At 45.0% G+C, this 20,997-nt stretch overlaps 1 protein-coding gene across 6 annotated transcripts in view; it reads left to right on the forward strand.

The window, feature by feature from the left end:
* The window catches only part of LOC105464277 (synaptotagmin 17), a 93,695-nt gene extending 73,970 nt beyond the window's left edge, over positions 1–19,725 (forward strand). For all 6 annotated transcript variants that reach the window (XM_011712004.2, XM_011712001.3, XM_011712003.3 and 3 more), the window contains one exon: positions 18,302–19,725. In XM_011712004.2, coding sequence (XP_011710306.1) covers positions 18,302–18,498 — 197 coding nt within the window. In that variant the 3' untranslated portion in view covers positions 18,499–19,725. The remainder of the gene's footprint in view (positions 1–18,301) is intronic.
* The last annotated feature ends 1,272 nt before the right edge of the window (positions 19,726–20,997 follow it).

Genomic DNA, 20,997 nt, shown 5'->3' on the forward strand with positions numbered 1-20,997 from the left:
TTCCAGACTCTTTGGTTCAGGCCCTGGTTGGTATTTCTGGCCATGCGTGGTCTGTTATTGGAGTCATTGGGATAACCTGGAGTCACTGGGGGCTCCATACTTTCATCCAGGTCGTCTTGTCTTGCTCACTCCCTTGTCCCCAGCAGATTCACCAAGTCCTCTTCTTGCTCTAGGATCCAACAGCCTCATACCAGCCTGCAAACTTAGTAGTCACCCAGCTCATGGTATCAATCTTTGGGTACCCTCACCTGGAAATGAACATTTCCATGGCATAAAGAAGCAAGTAGAGGCAATAAAAGTAGGACGACTGAGTTGTTTGTGTGTCTGGTTGCTTTTATTTTAAAGGCTTTGGTTTAACATTTTATTAAAAATTTTTTTTAGGACTGGGCGCGGTGGCTCACGCCTGTAGTCCCAGCACTTTGGGAGGCCGAGGCAGACGGATCACGAGGTCAGGAGATCGAGACCACGGTGAAACGCTGTCTCTACTAAAAATATGAAAAATTAGCCGGGCGCGGGATCGGGCGCCTGTTCTCCCAGTTACTCGGGAGGCTGAGGCAGGAGAATGGCGTGAACCTGGGAGGCAGAGCTTGCAAGGAGCCGAGATCGCGCCATTGCACTCCAGCCTGGGTAACAGAGCGAGACTCTGTCTCCAAAAAAAAAAAAAAAAAAAAAGAAAGAAAAAAATTTTTTTAACATATTGAAAGAATTGTCCCATGAACACCGATATTCCTACCCATCAGATTCTGTAATGAACATTTTGCTGTTTGCTTCATCACACATCTATCCAACTCTCTCTCTCAACTCATATTTTTATCAAGCATTTCAAAGTCAGTTGCTGATGTTACTCCCATTTCAATGTGGGGCAGGCTCTCGAGGTAATTTCAAAAAGATGTCTCAAACATGGTTGTGTGTGTGTGTGTGTGTGTGTGTGTGTGTGTGTGTCTGTGTGTGTATGTGTGTCTGTGTGTGTGCGCATGCGCGTGCATCTGTGTGTGTGTGTGTGTGTGTGTCTGTGTGTGTGTGTGTGCATGCGTGCGCGTGCATCTGTGTGTGTGTGTGTGTGTGTGTGTGTGTGTGTGTGTTTGGAGACAGGGTCTCACTCTATTGCCCAGGCTGGAGACAGGAGAATCTCTTGAACCCGGGAGGTGGAGGTTGCAGTGAGCCGAGGTCGCGCCATTGTTCTCCAGCCCGGGCAACAAGAGGGAAACTCCATCTCAAGAAGAAGAAGAAAAAAAGAATTGAAAGAGAGTCCAGAAGTGTTAGTCTAGGGCCAAGGTAGACACACTTTTTCTCTTTCTTCTTTTCTTTTCTTTTTTTTCTTTTCTTTCCTTAAGAAGCAGGGTTTGCTCCATTGCCCAGGTTGGAGTGCAGTGAACATTTCGCTGTTTGCTTCATCACACATCTATCCAACTCTCTCTCTCAACTCATATTTTTATCATGCATTTCAAAGTCAGTTACTGATGTTAATCCCATTTCAATGTGGGGCAGGCTCTCAAGGTAATTTCAAAAAGATGTCTGAAACATGGTGTGTGTGTGTGTGTGTGTGTGTGTGTGTGTGGCTCACTACAGCCTCAACCTCCCAGACTCAAGCGATCCTTCCCAAATAGCTGGGACTCCACGGGCATGCCACTACATCCAGCTAATTTTTAATTCTTTTTTGTAAAGGTCTTGCTATTTTCCCAGGGCTGGTCCTGAATTCCTGGGCTCAAGTGATCCTCTTGCCTCAGCCTCCCACAGTGCTGGAATTACAGGCGTGAGCCAGCGTGCCTGGCCCCATTAGTTTTTTTTAAGGTGACTTTTTGTTGAAGTCCAACACACATACAGAAAGGTGCTCCCAATTCATGAATTTATACAAAATGAACACTCCGTGTGACAGCTACTCAGATTAAGAACCAGAAACATTCTCAGAAATTCCCTCACAGCCCATGCCAGTTACTTCCCCCTCCCCCAGGGCAGCCACCATCCTGACCTTTCCTGCCATACATTCATTTTGCCTCTTTTTGACCTTTATGTAAATGGGATCACACCCCTCCTTTCATTCAGCATTATCTTTGTGAAATTTGTGTCATTGTGTGTAGCTGTCATTTTTCTATTCACATTTTGGGGATAATAGTATTTCAGAGTGTTGCTATACCACAACTTACCTATCCATTCTAGTAACAGGGTGATTTTTAAAACATGCTAGAATCTGCCCATCAAAGCAAGTGGCATTTCTTTCAGAGCATAATTTGGGATGCCGCATTTGCCAAGAGCTGAGGTTAGGAATTGGAACTTACTCAGAAAAGGTCATCAGGACCCGAATTCAAATCCTGTTCTACCACTGGACCACAGGCTGGGTCCCAGGTGGGCCTCCTCCTGTCACTGGGACTTGACACCTTGTCTTGTGCGAGGATTCCAGACACATGCCACATTGGCCCACAGTGTAGGTTAAGGAATAGACTCTGCTGGGGAGTAAGGAAAAGGCCTATAGGACAGGCACTGGCAAGAAAGGAAGAAGCTTGAATTCCCTCTCCGTAACCACCATCCTTTGGAGAGCTGCTGCCGGTCTGTGGTGCGCGTTTGAGTTCTGGGGCCAGGACTTTGTGCCCACCATCCCGCCATTTTATAGCGCAAGTGTGAGCAGGCAGCCTTGTCAGTGGGGGCAGGTGGGTTAGCGCCGGTGACCAGAGACCTTAGGGCCCATGGGAAATGACAGCTTCCTCTTCCCAGGGGAGGAAGCCCCCAGGGTGGGAGGAAAGCTGGTCCCAGACAGTTCGTGGTCCAGATGTTTCACCTAAGCTCCCAGAGCCTCTTTTGGACAATTCTGCTCATTGTACTTACACCCTGAGCCTCCGTCAATTTATCTGGAAAATGGGAGCATCTCACAAGCTTGTTCCTAGGCTGCTGTGAGGGAGGAATGGGATTGCGCATACACAGGGCCACAGGGCCTCTACATGTGGCCTACTGCTCTTTAAGGGATGTTACTGCTATTCAAAACACGTTTGAGCTGAGTGTAGTGGCTCACACCTGTAATCCCAGCACTTTGGGAGGCCAAGGCAGGTGGCTCATTTGAGGTCAGGAGTTTGAGAGCAGCCTGGCTAACATGGCAAAACCCCGTCTCTACTAAAAATACAAAAATTAGCTGGATGTGCTCGCTTGAACCCAGGAGGTGGAAGTTGCAGCGAGCTGAGATCGTGCCACTGCACTCCAGCCTGGGTGACAGAGCAAGACTGTCTCAAAACAAAACAAAACAAAAAAACCCACCGTGTCTGGCTGAGACATGTATTATTATTATTTTTTAAAATAACTTGAGGTCATGGAAAGCGGAATGGTTCATCTATATTAAGCTCAGCAGCACCTTTAAAAAATTAGAAATGAAGCATCATGCTAAAGAAATGAGGTTGATTCTTTGGGTGTTTTGCAGAGGATTCTTGCAAACTTAATATTTCCATGAGGCACTTACCCTAATCCAGTGAATCTCAAACGTGGCTACACATTAGGGTCACTTGGAAAATTTTAAAAAGCTGGGATGGATGTTTGGGTGCCACCTCCAGAGACTGTGTCAACTGTCCAGGAAGATCCCCTCCCCCACCACTATAGTCTAAAGAGCTCCCTAGATGGTTATGTGTAGTCCTGCTTTAAACTCCAGCGTGCATCACAGTCATTCAGAGATTTGTTAGAACAGACTGCTGAGACTCTGCCCAAGAGTTTCTGATTTGGTATAGCAGAGTGGGCTTGAGAATTCGCATTTCTAACAGGTTTCCAGGTGATGCTGCTACTGCTGGTGTGGAGACCACACTTCGGGAACCACTGCTTTAGACAGACCAGAGGTCAGCAAACTACAGCCCACTCCCTGATTTTGTAAATAAAGTTTTATTGGAATGCAGCCATGTGCATTAATCAACATACTGTTTGTGGCTGCTTTCTGCTAGTGTAGCAAAGTTGAATGCTTCCAATAGAGGCCATAGGTGGCCCTCAAAACCTACAATATTTACTGTCTGATCCTTTATAGAAAAGGTATGTTGGCCTGGTGTGGTGGCTAATGCTTGTAATCCCAAGACTTTAGGAGGCCGAGGTGGGAAGATAGCATGAGCTCAGGAGTTCAAGATAAGCCTGGAAACAAAGTGAGATCCTGAATCTACCAAAAAAAAAAAATTTTTTTAAAAATAGTTTTTAATTAGCCAGGTGTGGTTGTATGTGCCTGTAGTCCCAACTCCTTGGGAGGCTGAGGCAGGCAGGTCCCAGAAAGAAGAGGAGAGCAAGAAGAACTTTAACAACTTAGTCCCATCCCACAGAGACTGGGACCTCTAGATTGCGCCTGGGAGTTGGAGATTTGCAGTGAGCTATGATCATGTCACTGCACTCCAGCCTGGGCAATGGAGCAAGACCCTGATTCTATTTATTTATTTGTTTATTTATTTATTTATATTATACTTTATGTTCTAGGGTACATGTGCACAATGTGCAGGTTTGTTACATATGTATACATGTGCCATGTTGGTGTGCTGCACCCATTAACTCGTCATTTACATTAGGTATATCTTGTAATCCTATCCCTCCCCCCTCCCCCCACCCCACAATAGGACCCGGTGTGTGATGTTCCGCTTCCTGTGTCCAAGTGATCTCATTGTTCAATTCCCACATATGAGTGAGAACATGCGGTGTTTGGTTTTCTGTTCTTGTGATAGTTTGCTGAGAATGATGGTTTCCAGCTGCATCCATGTCCCTACAAAGGACACGAACTCATCCTTTTTTATGGCTGCATAGTATTCCATGGTGTATATGTGCCACATTTTCTTAATCCAGTCTGGACCCTGCTTCTTAAGAAAAGAAAAGGAAGAGAAAAAGTGTGTCTACCCCAGCCCTAGAGTAACACCTCTGGATTCCCTTTTTTTTTTTTTTCTTCTTGAGACAGAGTTTCACTCTTGTTGCCCAGGCTGGAGTACAGTGGCGCGATCTTGGCTCACTGCAACCTCCGCCTCCTGGGTTCAAGAGATCCTCCTGTCTCAGCCTCCCAAGTAACTAGGATGACAGGCACCCACCACCATGCCTGGCTAATTTTTGTATTTTTAGTAGAGACGGGGTTTCACCATGTTGGCCAGGCTGGTCTTGAACTCCTGACCTCAGGTGATCCACCTGCCTTGGCCTCCCAAAGTGGTGGGATTACAAGGGTGAACCCCCACGCCCAGCCCTCTTTCAGTTCTTTATTTGTTCTTCCCAGGGAAGAAGTGACTTACATAATTGAGAACATAATGAGTGTGCATCTAGAGGTCCCAGTCTCGGTGGGATGGGACTAAGTTGCTCAAGTCTTCTTGCTCCCCTCTTCTTTCTGGGAAATGCCTGCCCACCGTAGGCACCATCCTCTGCAACTCCCTCAGTGAGCCTGCTGGACAGGCTTCACCTTGCAGGGACAAAACCTGCACAGTTATGATCAGACAGTTTTAAATCAAGAAGAGGAAATAGTAGGATCAGGTTCCTTTCTTCAACCCAGCTAAGCCACCGGTCAACTCATATTTTCATTCTGCATCTAACCTGACTGCACATGAGATCCACTTGGGGAGCATTTGAAAATCGCTGCCACTCAGGCCCCCCAAACCAATCGACAGAATCTCTTGGGGGGTAAAGCTGGGCCCTGAGGGGGGAAGGTCTGATTTATCATCCCCGAAAGACAAAAATGAAATTGGAAGATAACAACATAACATTCTAATGACATCACCACACTTGCTCGGGTGCTCATGGTGAATTTGATTCCAGACCTTCTCTGCAAGCCTTACCTTATCCCCAAAGCTCATGACATAGATGAAACATTGTAACTAGCTTGCAGATAGTTTGCAGTGTACATTTCATGACACAGATGAAATATTGTAACTAGTTCTGTAGACAGTTTGCAGTGTACATTTCCCCCCAAGCAATGCCAGCATCTCTGAAACAAATGTAGAGAGGACCCCCTAGTCAGATGTATATATTTTGGTTGTTCATGTCAAAACAAGCACATTGCTTTATAGTGACACCTTTAAGTGCTTCCTTCTAGTCGGTGCGATTCACACGTTAATCTGAAAGTGATTCTTCAACCCATATGTCATCTTCAGCGCAGGCTCCACGTGGCTCGGTCTCCACATTGAGCCATAAAGAAAGGGGTCCCACAGCCCCAAAGGAATTTTAAAAGAAATTTCAACCTTTGACTTTCAGCTCTTGAGGAAGGAGAAAGAGATCTAATTCATAAGCCAAAGCAACATTTCTCAGAGGTTTCTCCTCCACTCCCCCGTTTCTCTCCCCTTAAATTTGCTCTGAATTTTTTTCTATGCTGAGCTCCCAAGCTCTGTCTAGCTCAGTGAAGGTGACTTTCCTCCCATCCGCTCCTGAGCCTTCCAGCTCCTTAACCCCGTGGATCTGCCATAGTCTTTTGAGTCTCCACGGCTTTCCTTTGGTTGGGAGAGGGGAGGCTTCGGTTTTAATGAAGGGAACTCTCATCATTGCTGCTTTTCCCTTAAGGCAGAGGTTTTCTACCTCCACACTTCTATTGATATTTGGGGCCGGATTGCTATTCACTGTAGGGCCTGTCCTGTGCTTTGTAGAACGGTGAGCAGCACCCCTGAGATCTACCCGCTAGAGGCCAGCAGCACCCCTCCCTCCAAGACATGACAATAAAAAACGCCTCCAGATTGTGCAGCAAAATTGGCCCCTGTTGAACACAACGGCGTTAAAAAATTCAGGCCGGGCACAGTGGCTCACACCTGTAATCCAACACTTTGGAAGGCTGAGGAGAGTAAGATTGCTTGAAGCCAGGAGCCCATGATCAGCCTGGACAACATAGCGAGACCCCATGTCTAAAAAAAAAAATTTATTAGCAGGGCGTGGTGAGGTGCCCCTGTAGTTCCAGCTACTCAGGAACCTGAGCCAGGAGGATCATTTGAGCCCAGGAGGTTGAGGCTGCAGTGAGCTATAATCATGCCATGCCACTGCACTCTCTTAAGATAAAAATTAAATAATTTGTTCTAAGCCGATATTGCCTGCGGACCAGGTCAAAGAGGGCTTCTACCTTGGGCCTCATGCTGTAAATGGGAGGAGAAAAGAAATTCACGGAGTGAGGAGTCCAGGCATCAAGGAGCCCACATCTTCCTTTCTAGATCATTTGCAAATACTGGGATCCCAGAATTTCCCACCCAAACAGCCCAAGCCTATTTCCAGGGTCTGCTCAGGACTGGTCTAGGTCCGTCCTCAGGACGATGCACCACGCTGTCAGTGTGTGCCTTCTAGGCTCAAGGCAATAATAAAATAGTGGTAATAATAGTACAAACCTCATAGATTTGTGGTGCGGATTAAATTTGTGTATTGAAATCCACAGGACAGGGCTGGTCTGTGATAAGCACTACAGAACTATCTGTTGGGTACTATCATTGTATTTTTCATACTAAGTATCTTTAACATAGGACATCTTCCTTCCTTGTCTGCTGCTTGACCGAACAGGCTCATTCAAAAGTCGGAGCCAATCCTGACCGTGCTGGACCCTAGAGAGATGGCGAGAAGGGCCCCAATGTGGGGTCTTTATGAGGATTTTTATGGGACTTTCCAGGGCCATTCTGACTGTTGGCCTTTTCCCTTATATGCTGGTTGAGGTTTTAACCCCTCTTCAAACACACACGCACATACCATGGATCTCTATTACCCAATCTGGCCCTTGTCACATGGGAGGGTCAAGGGAAGTAGGAAATGGGTGAGACTATTATTATTATTATTATTATTATTATTATTATTATTATTATTTGAGGCAGGGTCTTACTCTTTCAACCAGGCTGGAGTGCAGTGGTGTGATCATGCCTCATTGCAACCTCCACCTCCCGGGCTCAAGCAGTCCTCCCGCCTCAGCCTCCCAAGTAGCTGGGACCACAGGCGTGCACCAACATGCCCAGCTAGCTACGTTTTAAATTTTTTTATAGAGAAAGAGTCTCACTGTGTTGCCCAGGCTGGTCTTGAATTCCTGGGCTCAAGCGATCCTCCCATGTTGACCTCTCAAAGTGCTGGGATTACAGGCATAAGCCACTGTGTTCGGCCTCTTCTTTTTGAGATAAAGGAAGAAATTATGCTGAACTTTGAGTTTCGATTTCTACTGTGCCTCATGCTGGCTGGGTGGTTTTGGACACTCAACCTCTTAACTTCTCCGAGCCTCAAATTCCCCATCTGCAAAATGGCAATAAAAATAGGGCTGTGATATGGATTTAAGTTTAAAAAAGGAAAGCAATAACATATATAAAGTGCTTTTCTCAGTTCCTAGTACACAGACCTCAGGATTTGCCATTACTGATTTTTTTATTATTATGATAAAGTTAACTGAATTGTCATTATGACTGTTGGAAGGAAAAACATGAAAAAAAAATTCTGTCCCAGCAGCTGCTGTGAATCATGAAGTGAGCCAGAAAAGCTTGAAAAACATCACCCTTCAGTCATGGATGAAACTTCTTAGAACTCATGAAATGTCATAGCTAAAAAAGAACTCAAAATCTATGTATACCCGCCTGCCCATTGTATAAAGGGGGAAACTGAGGCCCGGGGAAGGGATATGATGTACCTTGTTTAAAAAAAAAGGCCGGGCACGGTGGCTCAAGCCTGTAATCCCAGCACGTTGGGAGGCCGAAACGGGCGGATAACGAGGTCAGGAGATCGAGACCATCCTGGCTAACACGGTGAAACCCCGTCTCTACTAAAAAAGTACAAAAAACTAGCCGGGCGAGGTGGTGGGCGCCTGTAGTCCCAGCTACTCGGGAGGCTGAGGCAGGAGAATGACGAAACCCAGGAGGCGGAGCTTGCAGTGAGCCGAGATTGCGCCACTGCACTCCAGCCTGGGCGACAGAGCGAGACTCTGTCTCAAAAAAAAAAAAAAAAGAAAAAAGAAAACCTGAAAAAGCTTCTAGGTTTCTGAAAGAAGAAAAACAAAAAGGCAGTGCTCTAGTGAGAAGAGGTTTTGCAAAAGTTGAAAAGAGAATGAGGACCACCTGTGTTGCAGTGTGTCAGAGCTGCCCTGTAGGAAGAAGGAAAGGGGGGAAGAAACAGGCCCGTGTAGACTGCGTTATGTCTCCTCCAACAGTTAAGATAACTCATGAACAACCTGATGATGAATTGTGGGTACCCCTTGACAATGAGGAAGTAGGCAGGACTATGAAACAGCCCAGGGTGGGTCCTGCTGGCTTTGTGCATTTTTTCCTTTCAGAAATAGGGGAACATCTTAACCTAGCATCAAAGAGGTAGATCGCAGGGCACAGTGATGAGGGTTTGGGGTGCCAGCCATAATCTGGGGGTGTCCCTGCACTGTGCTGTCAGACTCAAAGTTGCATATATGGGAGCAGTGAGAGCCTAGGGCACAGATGAGAGGCCTTCATTACCTTGTGAACCAAATGCAAAATGAGAAACTGTGGAGTCTGCTTCCATCGGTAAAGATGGTTTTTTTTTTTTCCTTTTAATTTGCAGTGTTTATTACACCCACATTCTAAGTCATCCAGCTTCCCTTCCAGAACCGTCTGCCTTGGCAAACTAAATTAGCGACCAAAGAATTTAGCTCCTGTGGTAAAGAACAAATTCGTTTTTACAGCAAATATCAACAGGTGAAAGCCTCAACTTGTCCCTGACTCATTCAGGCTACTTAGATTTTGACTGGAACAGTGAGTGATCTCCCTTCACCCTCTAGACCTCACTCTCCTCAGCTGTAAAATGAGCCAGTGAAAGCAACTGCCTTGAAGCACTTCTCAAATGTGGGAGGTGGGGGGCGGGAAGGGTGGCAGTTGTATCCCCAGGGTACATCTGGCAATGTCTAGAGATACTTTTGGCAGTCACAAGGGAGATAGAGGAGGCCAGGCATGGTGGCTCATCAGGAGGCTGAGGCAGGCGAATCACCTGAGGTCAGGTATTCGAGACCAGCCTGGCCAACATGGTGAAACCCCGTCTCTACTGAAAAATACAAAAATTAGCCAGGCATGGTGGTGCGTACCTGTAGTCCCAGCTACTCAGGAGGCTGAGGCAGGAGAATCGCTTGAATCCAGGAGGCAGAGGTTGCAGTGAGCCAAGATCGCACCACTGCACTCCAGCCTGAGAAACAGAGCAAAACTCTGTCTCAAAAATAAAATAAAATAAAATAAAATAAAATAAAAAGAGAAACAGGGGAGATGGAGGAATTGCTACTGATATTTAGCGTGGGATGATAGGTGCTACCAAACATTTTAGAGTGCTCAGGACAGCACCGCACAACACAGAATGATCTGGCCCTTATGGGGGGACATTATTGTCAGCAGTATCAAGGGTGAGAAACCCTGCTCTGGAGGCTTAATGTGATGATTAAATGAGTCAATCCACTGACGTGCTTAGCCGTGGCCCTAACACACAGTAGGTGCTTAATAAACTGATCTTTATCCTGGGCTCCTTCAAAGCCTGACCTTTGAGCCCTGGTGGGTCCCTCCCACCACACTTTTGTTTCCTGGTTGTGTTTCCCCAACTTAAATTGCTGTGGTACGGTGGAAATAGATATGTTGATAACTCTTTCCAGGTAAGTTGTGTCTCAAATTCCTAAAAGTGGAATAGGCAGGGTGTGTCCGTGCACTGTCTGAGGAAGGGAACTGGACTTCCGGGTACTTGCCTGTCCCTAGAGGGTAGCCTTAGGATGCTGAAGATTCAGCAAAATCCGGATAGAAAACATTAGAGCAAGGTACTGTGCAAGGTGCCACTCTATAATCATTGGGAGAGAACTAAAAGCAGTTTGTGAGAGTAGTTTCCACTAACTGATCGCTTTCCCCTTAAGCTTTAAACGAGGCTTAACATTTTTAACTGTGTATGATACCAAAATTCCCATACTTCCTTTGGTCCATTCAGCAGAACATTCTAATGGATTCATGATCATAATTATAAAAATAAATGATCACTCTGAGCATAGCCCCCAGCCCTGTGAAGGAGGAAAATGTTATTTGCCCCTTCACCAAATGGTTTCATTCTATTGTAGTTTTTTGAGTTCTTGTGTCTATCTGGTACTCACAATCCACTATATTAAGTTACTCCAGATGGGAAAACCAGATGACTGAGTTAATATGAATTATGTCTAAATCCATGAGCATTAAATAGGTTCTTGGAGAAAGCCCCCCTTCATGGATTTTGTGCATAGACTTGTGACATCAATTCTGACGTTTTGATGGTTTGTTTTTTTTTTTTTTTTTTTTTTTTTGCCACACTCCAGATTGTACAGGTTGTTGAGAAATTGCTTCCAGATGACTAGGGTACACTTAGAATGTGTACGTTTTGTAAACCAAAAAGTATCTGAGACAAGTCGCAATCCGTTTAGGAGTTTATTTTGCCAAGGCTAAGGACCTGTGCATGAAACAGCCTCAGGAGGTCCTGAGAACATGTGTCCAAGGTGGTCAGGCTACAGCTTGGTTTTGTACATTTTAGGGAGACATAAGACATCAATCAATACATGTAAGAGGTACGTTGGTTCAGTCCAGAAAGATGGGACAGCTGGAAGCAGGGACTGGGGAGCGTGTGGGGTGACTTCCAGGTCTTAGGTGGATTCAAAGACTGGCAATTGGTTATTATCTAAAGACCTGAAATCAATGTCTAAATTACAATAAAGGGTTGTAGACACTCAGATTTTATCATGCAGATAAAACCTCTAGGTAGCAGGCTTCAGAGAGAATAGATTGTAAATGTTTCTTATCAGACTTAAAGAGTCTTTTCTGGTTGGGCACAATGGCTCACATCTGTAATCCCCGCACTTTGAGAGGCCAAGGCGGGAAGATCACTTGAGCTCAGGAGTTAGAGACCAGCCTGAGCAACATGGTGAAACCCCATCTCTACCGAAAGTACCAAAAAAAAAAAAAAAAAAAAAATCCAGGCATAGTGGTGTGCACCTGTGGTCCCAGTTACTTGGGAAGCTGAGGTAGAAGGATCACTTGAGCCTGGGAGGCAGAGGTTGCAGTGACCTGAGATCATGCCGCCGCACCTGGGTAACAGAGTGAGACCTTGTCTCAAAAAATAAAAAAAAGAAAAGAAAAAAAAAGAATTAGTTCTATCAGTCTTAAGATCTGTCTTGATGTTAATGGTGGCATGTCTGACTTCCCCTTCCCATCACAGCCTGAACTACCTTTTCAGGTCACCTTTGGAATGCCCTTGGCCAAGAGGAGAGGTCCATTCAGATGGTTAGGGGGCTTAGAATTGTATTTTTGGCTTACAATATCCAGAAATACATTAGTGACTACATTAAAAGGAGTCCCCCATAACCATCAGTAGGAATATTTGGTGGCAGTACTTTACAACAAAATTTTTAGTTATGAATGTTTCTAAAGAGAACGAATTTAGGAATGTGATTATAAGGAATTGGTTTCATTCATAGGTTATTAAATACTGCAAATTTTATCACCAATTAGCTATGTGACTTTGTTTCCTTACCTATAACATGGAGAGGGCTGGGTTATCTGACCCACTGTCCCTACGCCCCTTTCTGGATTCTACATGTTTAGTCTTTAAAAAAGAAATCTGTAGAAACAGGGTCTTGCTATGTTGCCCAAGCTGGTCTCAAACTCTTGGGTTCAAGCGATCCTCCCACCTTGACCTTCCAAAGTGCTGGAATTACAGGTGTGAGCCACTGCACCTGGCCCCTGACATGTCTAGTTTTAATTCTCTATTTTCTCCAACACACTTCTTAGAATTTACAGTGATGGCAATCGTGATATTCTCCCAGGCAACTTTTCTAATAGAAGTCATGAGTTATCTTCAGCTTCACTTTATTATAATTTGCATTTAATTTTTTTTAAGACTGTTAAGATTGCCATAACTTTACCAAGTGATTTGCAAGTTCCAGTGCCTGCTAATTAACTCAGATGGCCATGGCAGAAACTGCCTCCCATCAGAAAGGCTGAATCACTCAAGCGCTCCCATCTTTCAAGGGCCAAGTGATTCACCAGCCAAGTTACTCTACAAATTGGGATGAGGAGCGTAGGATATTAGACTTCCTTTTAGTTTTCGTCCCTTCTGGCGACTTAGATGTGGATTCTCCAATGGTGACTTATTTTTCCTTTGTTTTCTTTCCAAACTAATATGTACTTGCTGTAAGAAGTTCAAACTGTACATACTTATATGATACAGAAAGTGGAAATTTTCCTCTGTTTCCCCCTTCCCAGAGAGAGCCACTCTGAACAGTGTGGTGAACATCCAGATATTGTTTTCTTTACATATATTGACATTCTTTTTAACAAAAAGATTGTGCTTACATATACTATTTTGTAATGTGCTTTTGTCTCCTAGCAATATGTCTTGGAGATTTTTCCATTTCATATAGATAAGTCTGTCTCATTTTTAATGGCAACAGGGATTTCCGTGGTATTATTACTTCAGAAGTTACTTAATTTGTTTCCTCCAGTCTTATTCTAGGTAACTCCCAAAGACAAACTTAATGACTTGATCTCAAGTAGGCTACTAGGAGGTGACCTCAGGAAGCTTGAATAAGGGAATGGCAAATGAGACAGGAAAAGGAGGAAAACGAATCAAGGACGTTTGACGAGTGGATATCTGCAGTATGGGGGTCTTCAAAATCACCCTCAGGTTCAGTGATTCACCACAGAACTTGCAACCATTCTCATGGTTACAGTTTATTACAGAAAGAGCATACAGATTAAAATCAGCAAAGTGAAAGATTGCTGCTATGGTCTGAATGTGTTGTTCCCCCCAAAGTCTTATGTTGGATCCTAATCCCCATGTCGGAGGTGATTAGACCATGAAGGCTCTGCCCTCATGAATGTGGTTGGTGCCCTTATAAGAGAAACTCAAGAGAACTGCCTTGCTGCTTCTATTGCATGAGAAGGCACCACCTATGAAGGAGAGCAAGCCCTCACTAGACACCGAATCTGCTGGTACCTTGATCTTGGACTTCCTAGCTTCTGGAACCATTAGGAAATCAATTCCTGTTGTTTATAAGTCTCCCTGTTTATGGTAATTTGTTATAGCAGCCCAGCAGACTAAGAAAGGGGAAAGAGTCCTCTTTGTCACAGGAAAGAGTCCAAGAGAGACAGGTGCAAACTTCCAGTTGTTCTCCTCAACTGGAGTTATATGAGCAGTGCCTGATTCTCCTTGCAAGGATGTGTGACAACAGACTCAGGGTATTGCCACCCAAAGAAGGTCACCCGAGCGTTGGTTTCCAGCATAGTTAGAGGAGGTCGGTCATGCTCATGGCTGACTATCTGGGTAGCTGAGCCTAGTCTCCAGCTCCTGCAGAGGTCAAGCTAATGTTGAGTGGCCCAAGGTCCTCACCATAAATCACAGTTAGCATAGACAAGCTGACGTGGCTCAGGCAGGAAGCTGCAGGTGCTTGAGGTAGGACACTATGCACAGAAAACATGAGCAGCCTCCAAGGTGGGCTGAGGGGTAGGCAGGGCACCACTAGCTCCAGCTACACTCCCTCAGGGACAGTCTTGTCATTTCCAGTTTTTCTTTCTTATAAACAATGCCCTGGTGCAGGGGTCAGCAAACTTTTCTATAAGGAGCAGTTTTTTTTTTAATTGACATAAAATTCACATAACTTAAAACTCACCCTTTTGGTGTATATGATTCAGTGCTTTTTAGTATATTTTCAAGGTTGTGCAACCAACACCACTATCTAATTCCAGAACATTTTTATCACCCCCAAAAGGAGCTCTGTGCCAATTAGCTATCACTCCCCATTCCCTCTTTCCTCTATCCTTGATAACCACTAATGGTAATTTCTGTCTCTAAAGATCTGCCTATTCTGAACATTTCATATAAATGGATCATAATGTATGACTTTAAAAACTTGGTACATAGGCCAGCCATGGTGACTCATGCCTGTAATCCCAGCATTTTGGAAGGTTGAGGTGGGCGGATCACCTGAGGACAGGAGTTTGAGACCAGGCTGGTCAATGTGGCAAAACCCCATCTCTTCCAAAAAATACAAAAATTAGCTGGGTGTGGTGATGGGCACCTGTAATCCCAGCTACTTGGGAGTCTGAGGCAGGAGAATCACTTGAACCCAGGAGGCAGAGGTTGCAGTGAGCCAAGATCGTGCCACTGCACCCCAGCCTGGGTGACAAGAGTGAAATTCCCATTCAAAAATAAAAAGAAAAGAAAAAAAAAACTTGTTCATAAATGTTTACAGTAGCATTATCCATAATAATAGTCAAAAGGTGGAAACAACCCAAATATTCATCATCTGATGAATAGATAAGCAAAACATGGCATATCCATACAACAGAATGTTAGCTGGCCGTAAAAAGTAACACTACAACATGGATGAACCGGACAGATAGCAGATATGTGAGGCTTTGAGGGCCACATGGCCTCCAAATTATTCAGCTGCTGTGGTCAGTCTGAATAGTTGTCCCCCACCCTGCCAAATTTATATGTTGAAATCCTAACCCACAAAGTGATGACATTAGGAGGTGGGACCTTTGGGAGATGATTAGGTCATGAAGGTTGGAGCCCTCATAATTGGGATTAGTGCCCTTATAAAAGATGCCCCAGAGAACTAGTCTGTCCCTTCCGCCATGTGGGGACTCAGTGAGAAGATACCACCTATGAGGAAGCAGCTTCTCACCAGACACCGAATTTGCTAGTGTCTTGATCTTGAACTTCCCAGCCTCCAGAACTGTGAGCAATAAGTTTTTGTTGTTTATAAGCCACCCAGTTTATGGCATTTTGTTACAGCGGCCTGAATGGACTAAGACATCAACTCTGCCCTTTTTGCACAAAAGCAGCATTATGTAAACAAATGGGTTTGACTGTGTCCCAATAAAACTTTATTTACAAAAACAGGTAGTAGTCTACATTTGACTTGGAGGCTCTAGTTTGCCTACTCCTGCTATATAAAATATCCTTGTATGTATATTTTTGTCCAGTTGTGCAGAAAATTCTATGGGATCAATTCCTAGAAGTGAAATACTGAGTCATGAATTATGATGTATTTATTTTGAACAGATGTTGTGAACCACCCCAAAATTTGATCCAACTTGCTTTTCCACCAGCAGCACATGAGAGGACTTGAGACTGAGTTTCCCTTTTTTTTTTTTTTTTTTTTTTGAGACAAGCAAGGTCACTTTGCTACCCAGGCTAGATCCAAGGCAGTGGCACCATCACTGCAGCCTTGACTTCCCCAGGTTCAGGTGATCCTCCCACCTCAGCCTCCCGAGTAGCTGGGACTACAGGCACGCACCACTACATCTGGCTGATTTTTTTTGTATTTTTTAGTAAAGGTGGGGTTTCTCCATGTTGCCCAGACTAGTCTCAGACTCCTGGGCTCAAGCGATCCACCTGCCTCAGCCTCCCAAAGTGCTGGGATTACAGATGGGAGCCACCGTGCCCAGTCAGAATTTCCTCTCTTAAATCCCTTTCACAAAGAAGTAGAACCCATACCCATTTACAAGGGAAGTTTCTGCATTGTCTTGAACTTTGGAGAGGAAGAAGAAGATAGAACATTTTGCCCCCAAAGAAGAAAACCAAATGGGACCTAAAGTGGCCTCATGATAGTATCTGATTTTAGATTTGAGGCTCGCAGGGAAGGGGACTTTGGTAACTTGTCCTCGTTTGGTGAGATCAAACCTTACACTGGCCACTGAGTATCATTCCAAAAAGCCTTGAGTGTTATCTATTCATTTTTTTTTTCAAAGGCCGAGAGCTCCTTAGCAATTTCATTTATTAAGCAAAGCTTCCATTCCTATTATTTCTTTTTATAAGTAATTTGCATGTAAATGAGGTCCACCTATGCATACTGAACATGTTACCAAATGTACAAAAAGTATACACGGTCCATTTTTTCTCCACAGAGCTGACAGGTACCCATCCCTCTTGATGAAGATGACATAGTATTTCACGTAGCCTGGTTTTCCCTAAGTCTTTTTGGCTTTTGGACGATGGATGGAGTTTTTGTTTTTATTTTTCCATTTTTCTTTTTCTCCCTCATTTTCACCATTTGGAATTCATGGTGTGAAATCCACAGGGGAGAACAGAGGCTTGTTAGCATTCAAGCTCTGTTTTTGGATGCATATTTTAGTTGGTTTATATGATATTCGGCATCCCTCCTGGGATCTAGCCCGCCTTTGCTCGGCTCACGCTGGGTGAATCTGTGATATTCCCCATTCTGTAGCCCTTCCTTTATAACACAGGCGTAGCCTGCTTTCCCATTAGTGAGATGGCATGCCTGGACTACCCACACACAGATACAGAATTAGGCGGAACTTGGCCGGGAAGCTAAATCAAGTTAACCATCTCATTAGGCTTGAAAGACACAAATTAAGCTTAAGCTGGGATTAACAGAGAAGCCTTTCAAAGAGACATGCAGCACAACAAGGGGTGGAAGAAATTGCCATAGCCATTACTCTCAGCAAACTTCCACCATTTAATGGAACAGAGGAGACATGAGGTCTCTTTTATAAAAGGTCAACAGACAGAAATTTAGGATCGAAATAGCAGTGTAACATTTGTTGAGCTCTTACCACTTGCTTGGCACTGTGTGCTGAGAGCTTTACACATATTCCGTAGAAATTGCACATTGACCTATGAGAGAAGCACTACTAAAATTCCTGCTTAACTGACAAAGAAACTGAGGCTCAGAGAGGTTACTTCGCCTGCCTCAGAGTCCCAGAGCTTGGTCAAATGACAGAGCCAGGATTCGAGCCCAGGATATTTGGCCCCATGGACCATGGCTTAACCTAGTGGTTCCCATTTGGGATGCACTGGCCTCCCCAGGGGACATTTGGCTATGTCTGAAGACATTTTGGGTTGTCACAGCTGTAAAGAGAGCTGCTATCAGCATCTAGTAGGTAGGTACCAGGGATGCTGCTAAACATCCTACAATGCACAGGACAGTTACAGCAAAGGATTATCCCGCCCATAATGTCAACAGTTCCGTGATTGAGAAACCCTTGTTTAATCGCTCAACTGGACTACATTGACAGGCTCACTGTTCCACTAGAACTATCCACTTACAGAGCTCTATATGCAGTGTGGTGATGCTGTGGGATATACGTTTAAGGCTGCATATTGCAGGCGGTGCAGCTATCTGGCAGAAGGAACAGCCAATGCCAAGGCTGAGAGGTAAGACTCTGGCTGGCATGGGATGGCAGGAAGCCAGGTGCAGCTGTTGCAGAGACTCGCAGGAGGATGAGATGAGGGAGTTGGAGTTCTCACCGAGGAAAGGAAAAAGACAACGTGCCCTAAATGATGACCGCCATGTTTGCACTTGACGAATGTGTAGACTAATGGCCTCTGTCTTCTCTCTGCCTTTCTGTTCTGTTCCCCTCCTTCCTCTTGCCTCCCTTCTGCCCTCGACCCTCTGACTCCCTAGTTTTCGGCCACAACATGAAGAGCAGCAATGACTTCATCGGGAGGATCGTCATTGGCCAGTACTCTTCAGGTCCCTCTGAGTCCAACCACTGGAGGCGCATGCTCAACACGCACCGCACGGCCGTGGAGCAGTGGCACAGCCTGAGGTCTCGAGCTGAGTGTGACCGCGTGTCTCCTGCCTCCCTGGAGGTGACCTGAGGGCTGCAGGGAAGGCAGCTTTCATTCGTTTAAAAAAAAAAAAAAAAAAGACGGAAAAAAATGTGTCACATACTATTACATCCACACCTGCATACACACTCACAACATGTCTACACACGTCCACACACACAGACACACAGACTCCCCAAGTCCTCTCAGAACTGAGAGGAAGCAGACTATTGGTCACAAAATAGCCGCCCTCAGTCAGTGAGGCCTGGGAACTTTCCAGAAGCCCCATCCGTAGTAGATCACAAGCTCAGTGGGCTCTGCCGTCGGACTTATTGGCACTGCCTGTTCTTGTCAATACTCCTGCCCCAAAATGCACTTTCAACCCTCAGGCCAGAGAAAGGACCTCCCAAAGGGTGCCAACCTCCATCAAGACTGTATTATTTACCAAGAGTTCGGCCAGTGTGTGGGAGACCTGACCACTCCCCACTCCCAAAACACACGCCCACTGGGTAACTTCTGAACAGACTGCTGTTCCCTGGGGTTCTTCAAACCTGATACTTTTCTCTAAAGGTGTAAGTATCTTTGTCTTCTCCTTAGTAAATGTGATAACTAGATTATGGACCATTTGGAGAAGCCAAATGGCAACCAAAACTATTCCAGTGTCAGAAGCCCCTCCTGGCTTAATGGAATTGTCCTTGTGTTAGCTCATCCCAGGAAACTCCCTGTGGGTATATATGTGTATGTCTTCGTGCATGTGCCCTCACAGGCGAACACGTGTGTGCCTATGTGTCCTCTTGGAGAGCATGGCGATGGGCTGGGACCTCAGCCCTGAGCACTGCCTTCTCTCTGTCTCTCCTGTCCAGTGAGAGTCCAACCAGTGTCCTCCTGTCTGTCAGAGACCCCACCTTGGATAACAGTAATGTGTGTGTCAAGTAAATAGGATATGATAGAGCAAAAGTAACATTTTTTGACCGAATCATGGTGATTGTGACCCACAAAAGACATACAAAGGACCTGATACATGGATTAAAATGGCTATCACACCCCATCCATGATGATCTTCTTCCTTAGTCATACTCTGAGGATACTTCTGTGTTTGTCTGTGAACCAATGTCATGTCTCTCGTGCTAAGGAATTAGTGTAGTTAGAATAGGTCTTCTCTCTCTCTCTCTTTCCTCTCTCTCTGTTGGATGCTTCTGTATCTTTTTCCACAGCATAATGGCTGGTGTGACGGGGAGCTATTTATTGAAATTAAAGATTATTTATTTGTGCCATGCATTCGAGTTATCTTTTTCTTCATGAACGCAGGACATAGAAGGTGGGAGGGCATTGCAGCTAGTACTGCTGTGTAACAAACCATACTGAACAAGTCAAAACAATGAATTTTTTTTTTTTTTTGAGACAAAATCTCACGCTGTTGTCCAGGCCAGAGTGCAGTGGTGCAGTCTCTGCTCACTGGTGCAGGCTCTGCTCACTGCAACCTCTGCCTCCTGCATTCAAGCAATTCTCCTGCTTCAGCCTGTCGAGTGACTGGGATTACAGGTGTGCACCACCATGCCTGGCTAATTTTTGTATTTTTAGTAGAGACAGGGTTTCACCACGTTGGCCAGGCTGGAACTGAACTCCTGGCCTCAAGTGACCCGCCTACCTCAGCCTCCAAAAGTGCTGGAATTACAGGCATGAGCCACCACACCCAGCCTCAAAACAACGATATTTATTATACTCATAGATTTTGAGGATCAAGAATGTTGAGTATTTGCAATACATCTGTTTGACTTGAGCAGTGTACTAATGCCAATTATTCCAGCTTTGCTCTTCTCTATAAAACTTTTCACATCCTCAGGGCAAGATTCACGGTTTATTTAGCTTTTTATCGGGCAGGCCCTGCTAAGGGCTTGACTCAGGTAACTGCTCCAAGGGCCAAAATGGCTTCACCCCTCGGGCTACATTGGGTATTGCAGAGAGAACCTCATGGTGTCTCCCATTCTGGAGTGGAAGTGTTGTGGCGGTCAAGGGGGAGAAGCAGGAAGGCTAGGTTAGGTTGATGTGTTCATCCGTTTTGCATTGCTGTAAAGGAGTACCTGAGACTAGGTAACTTATAAAGAGATTTATTTGGCTCATGGTTCTGCAGGCTATACAGGAAGCACAGTGCTGGTATCTGTGTGGCTTCTGTTGAGGCCTCAGGAAGCTTACAATCATGGTAGAGGGCAAAGGGCGAACAGGTGTGTCACTTGGCAAGAGAGGAAGTGAGAGTGAAAGAGGAGGAGGTGCCAGGCTCATTTAAACAACCAGCTCTAATAGAGTGAGAACTCACTCGTCACCAAGCCATTCATGAGGGATCCACCCCCATTACCCAAATACCTCCCACCAGGCCCCACCTCCAACATTGGAGATCACGTTTCAACATGAGATTGAAGGGGAAGAAACATCCAAATGATATCAGTTAAGTTTTCAGAAAAGAAAAGGAGAAGTGTTTTCCTTCTCTATGAAATGGCTTCATTACTGTGGTTTACAGAAGAAGATAAAAGCATAAAAGAACAAACAAAATGA

Source organism: Macaca nemestrina, chromosome 18 (genome assembly GCF_043159975.1).
Source record: "Macaca nemestrina isolate mMacNem1 chromosome 18, mMacNem.hap1, whole genome shotgun sequence".
NCBI classification, from domain to species: Eukaryota; Metazoa; Chordata; class Mammalia; order Primates; family Cercopithecidae; genus Macaca; species Macaca nemestrina.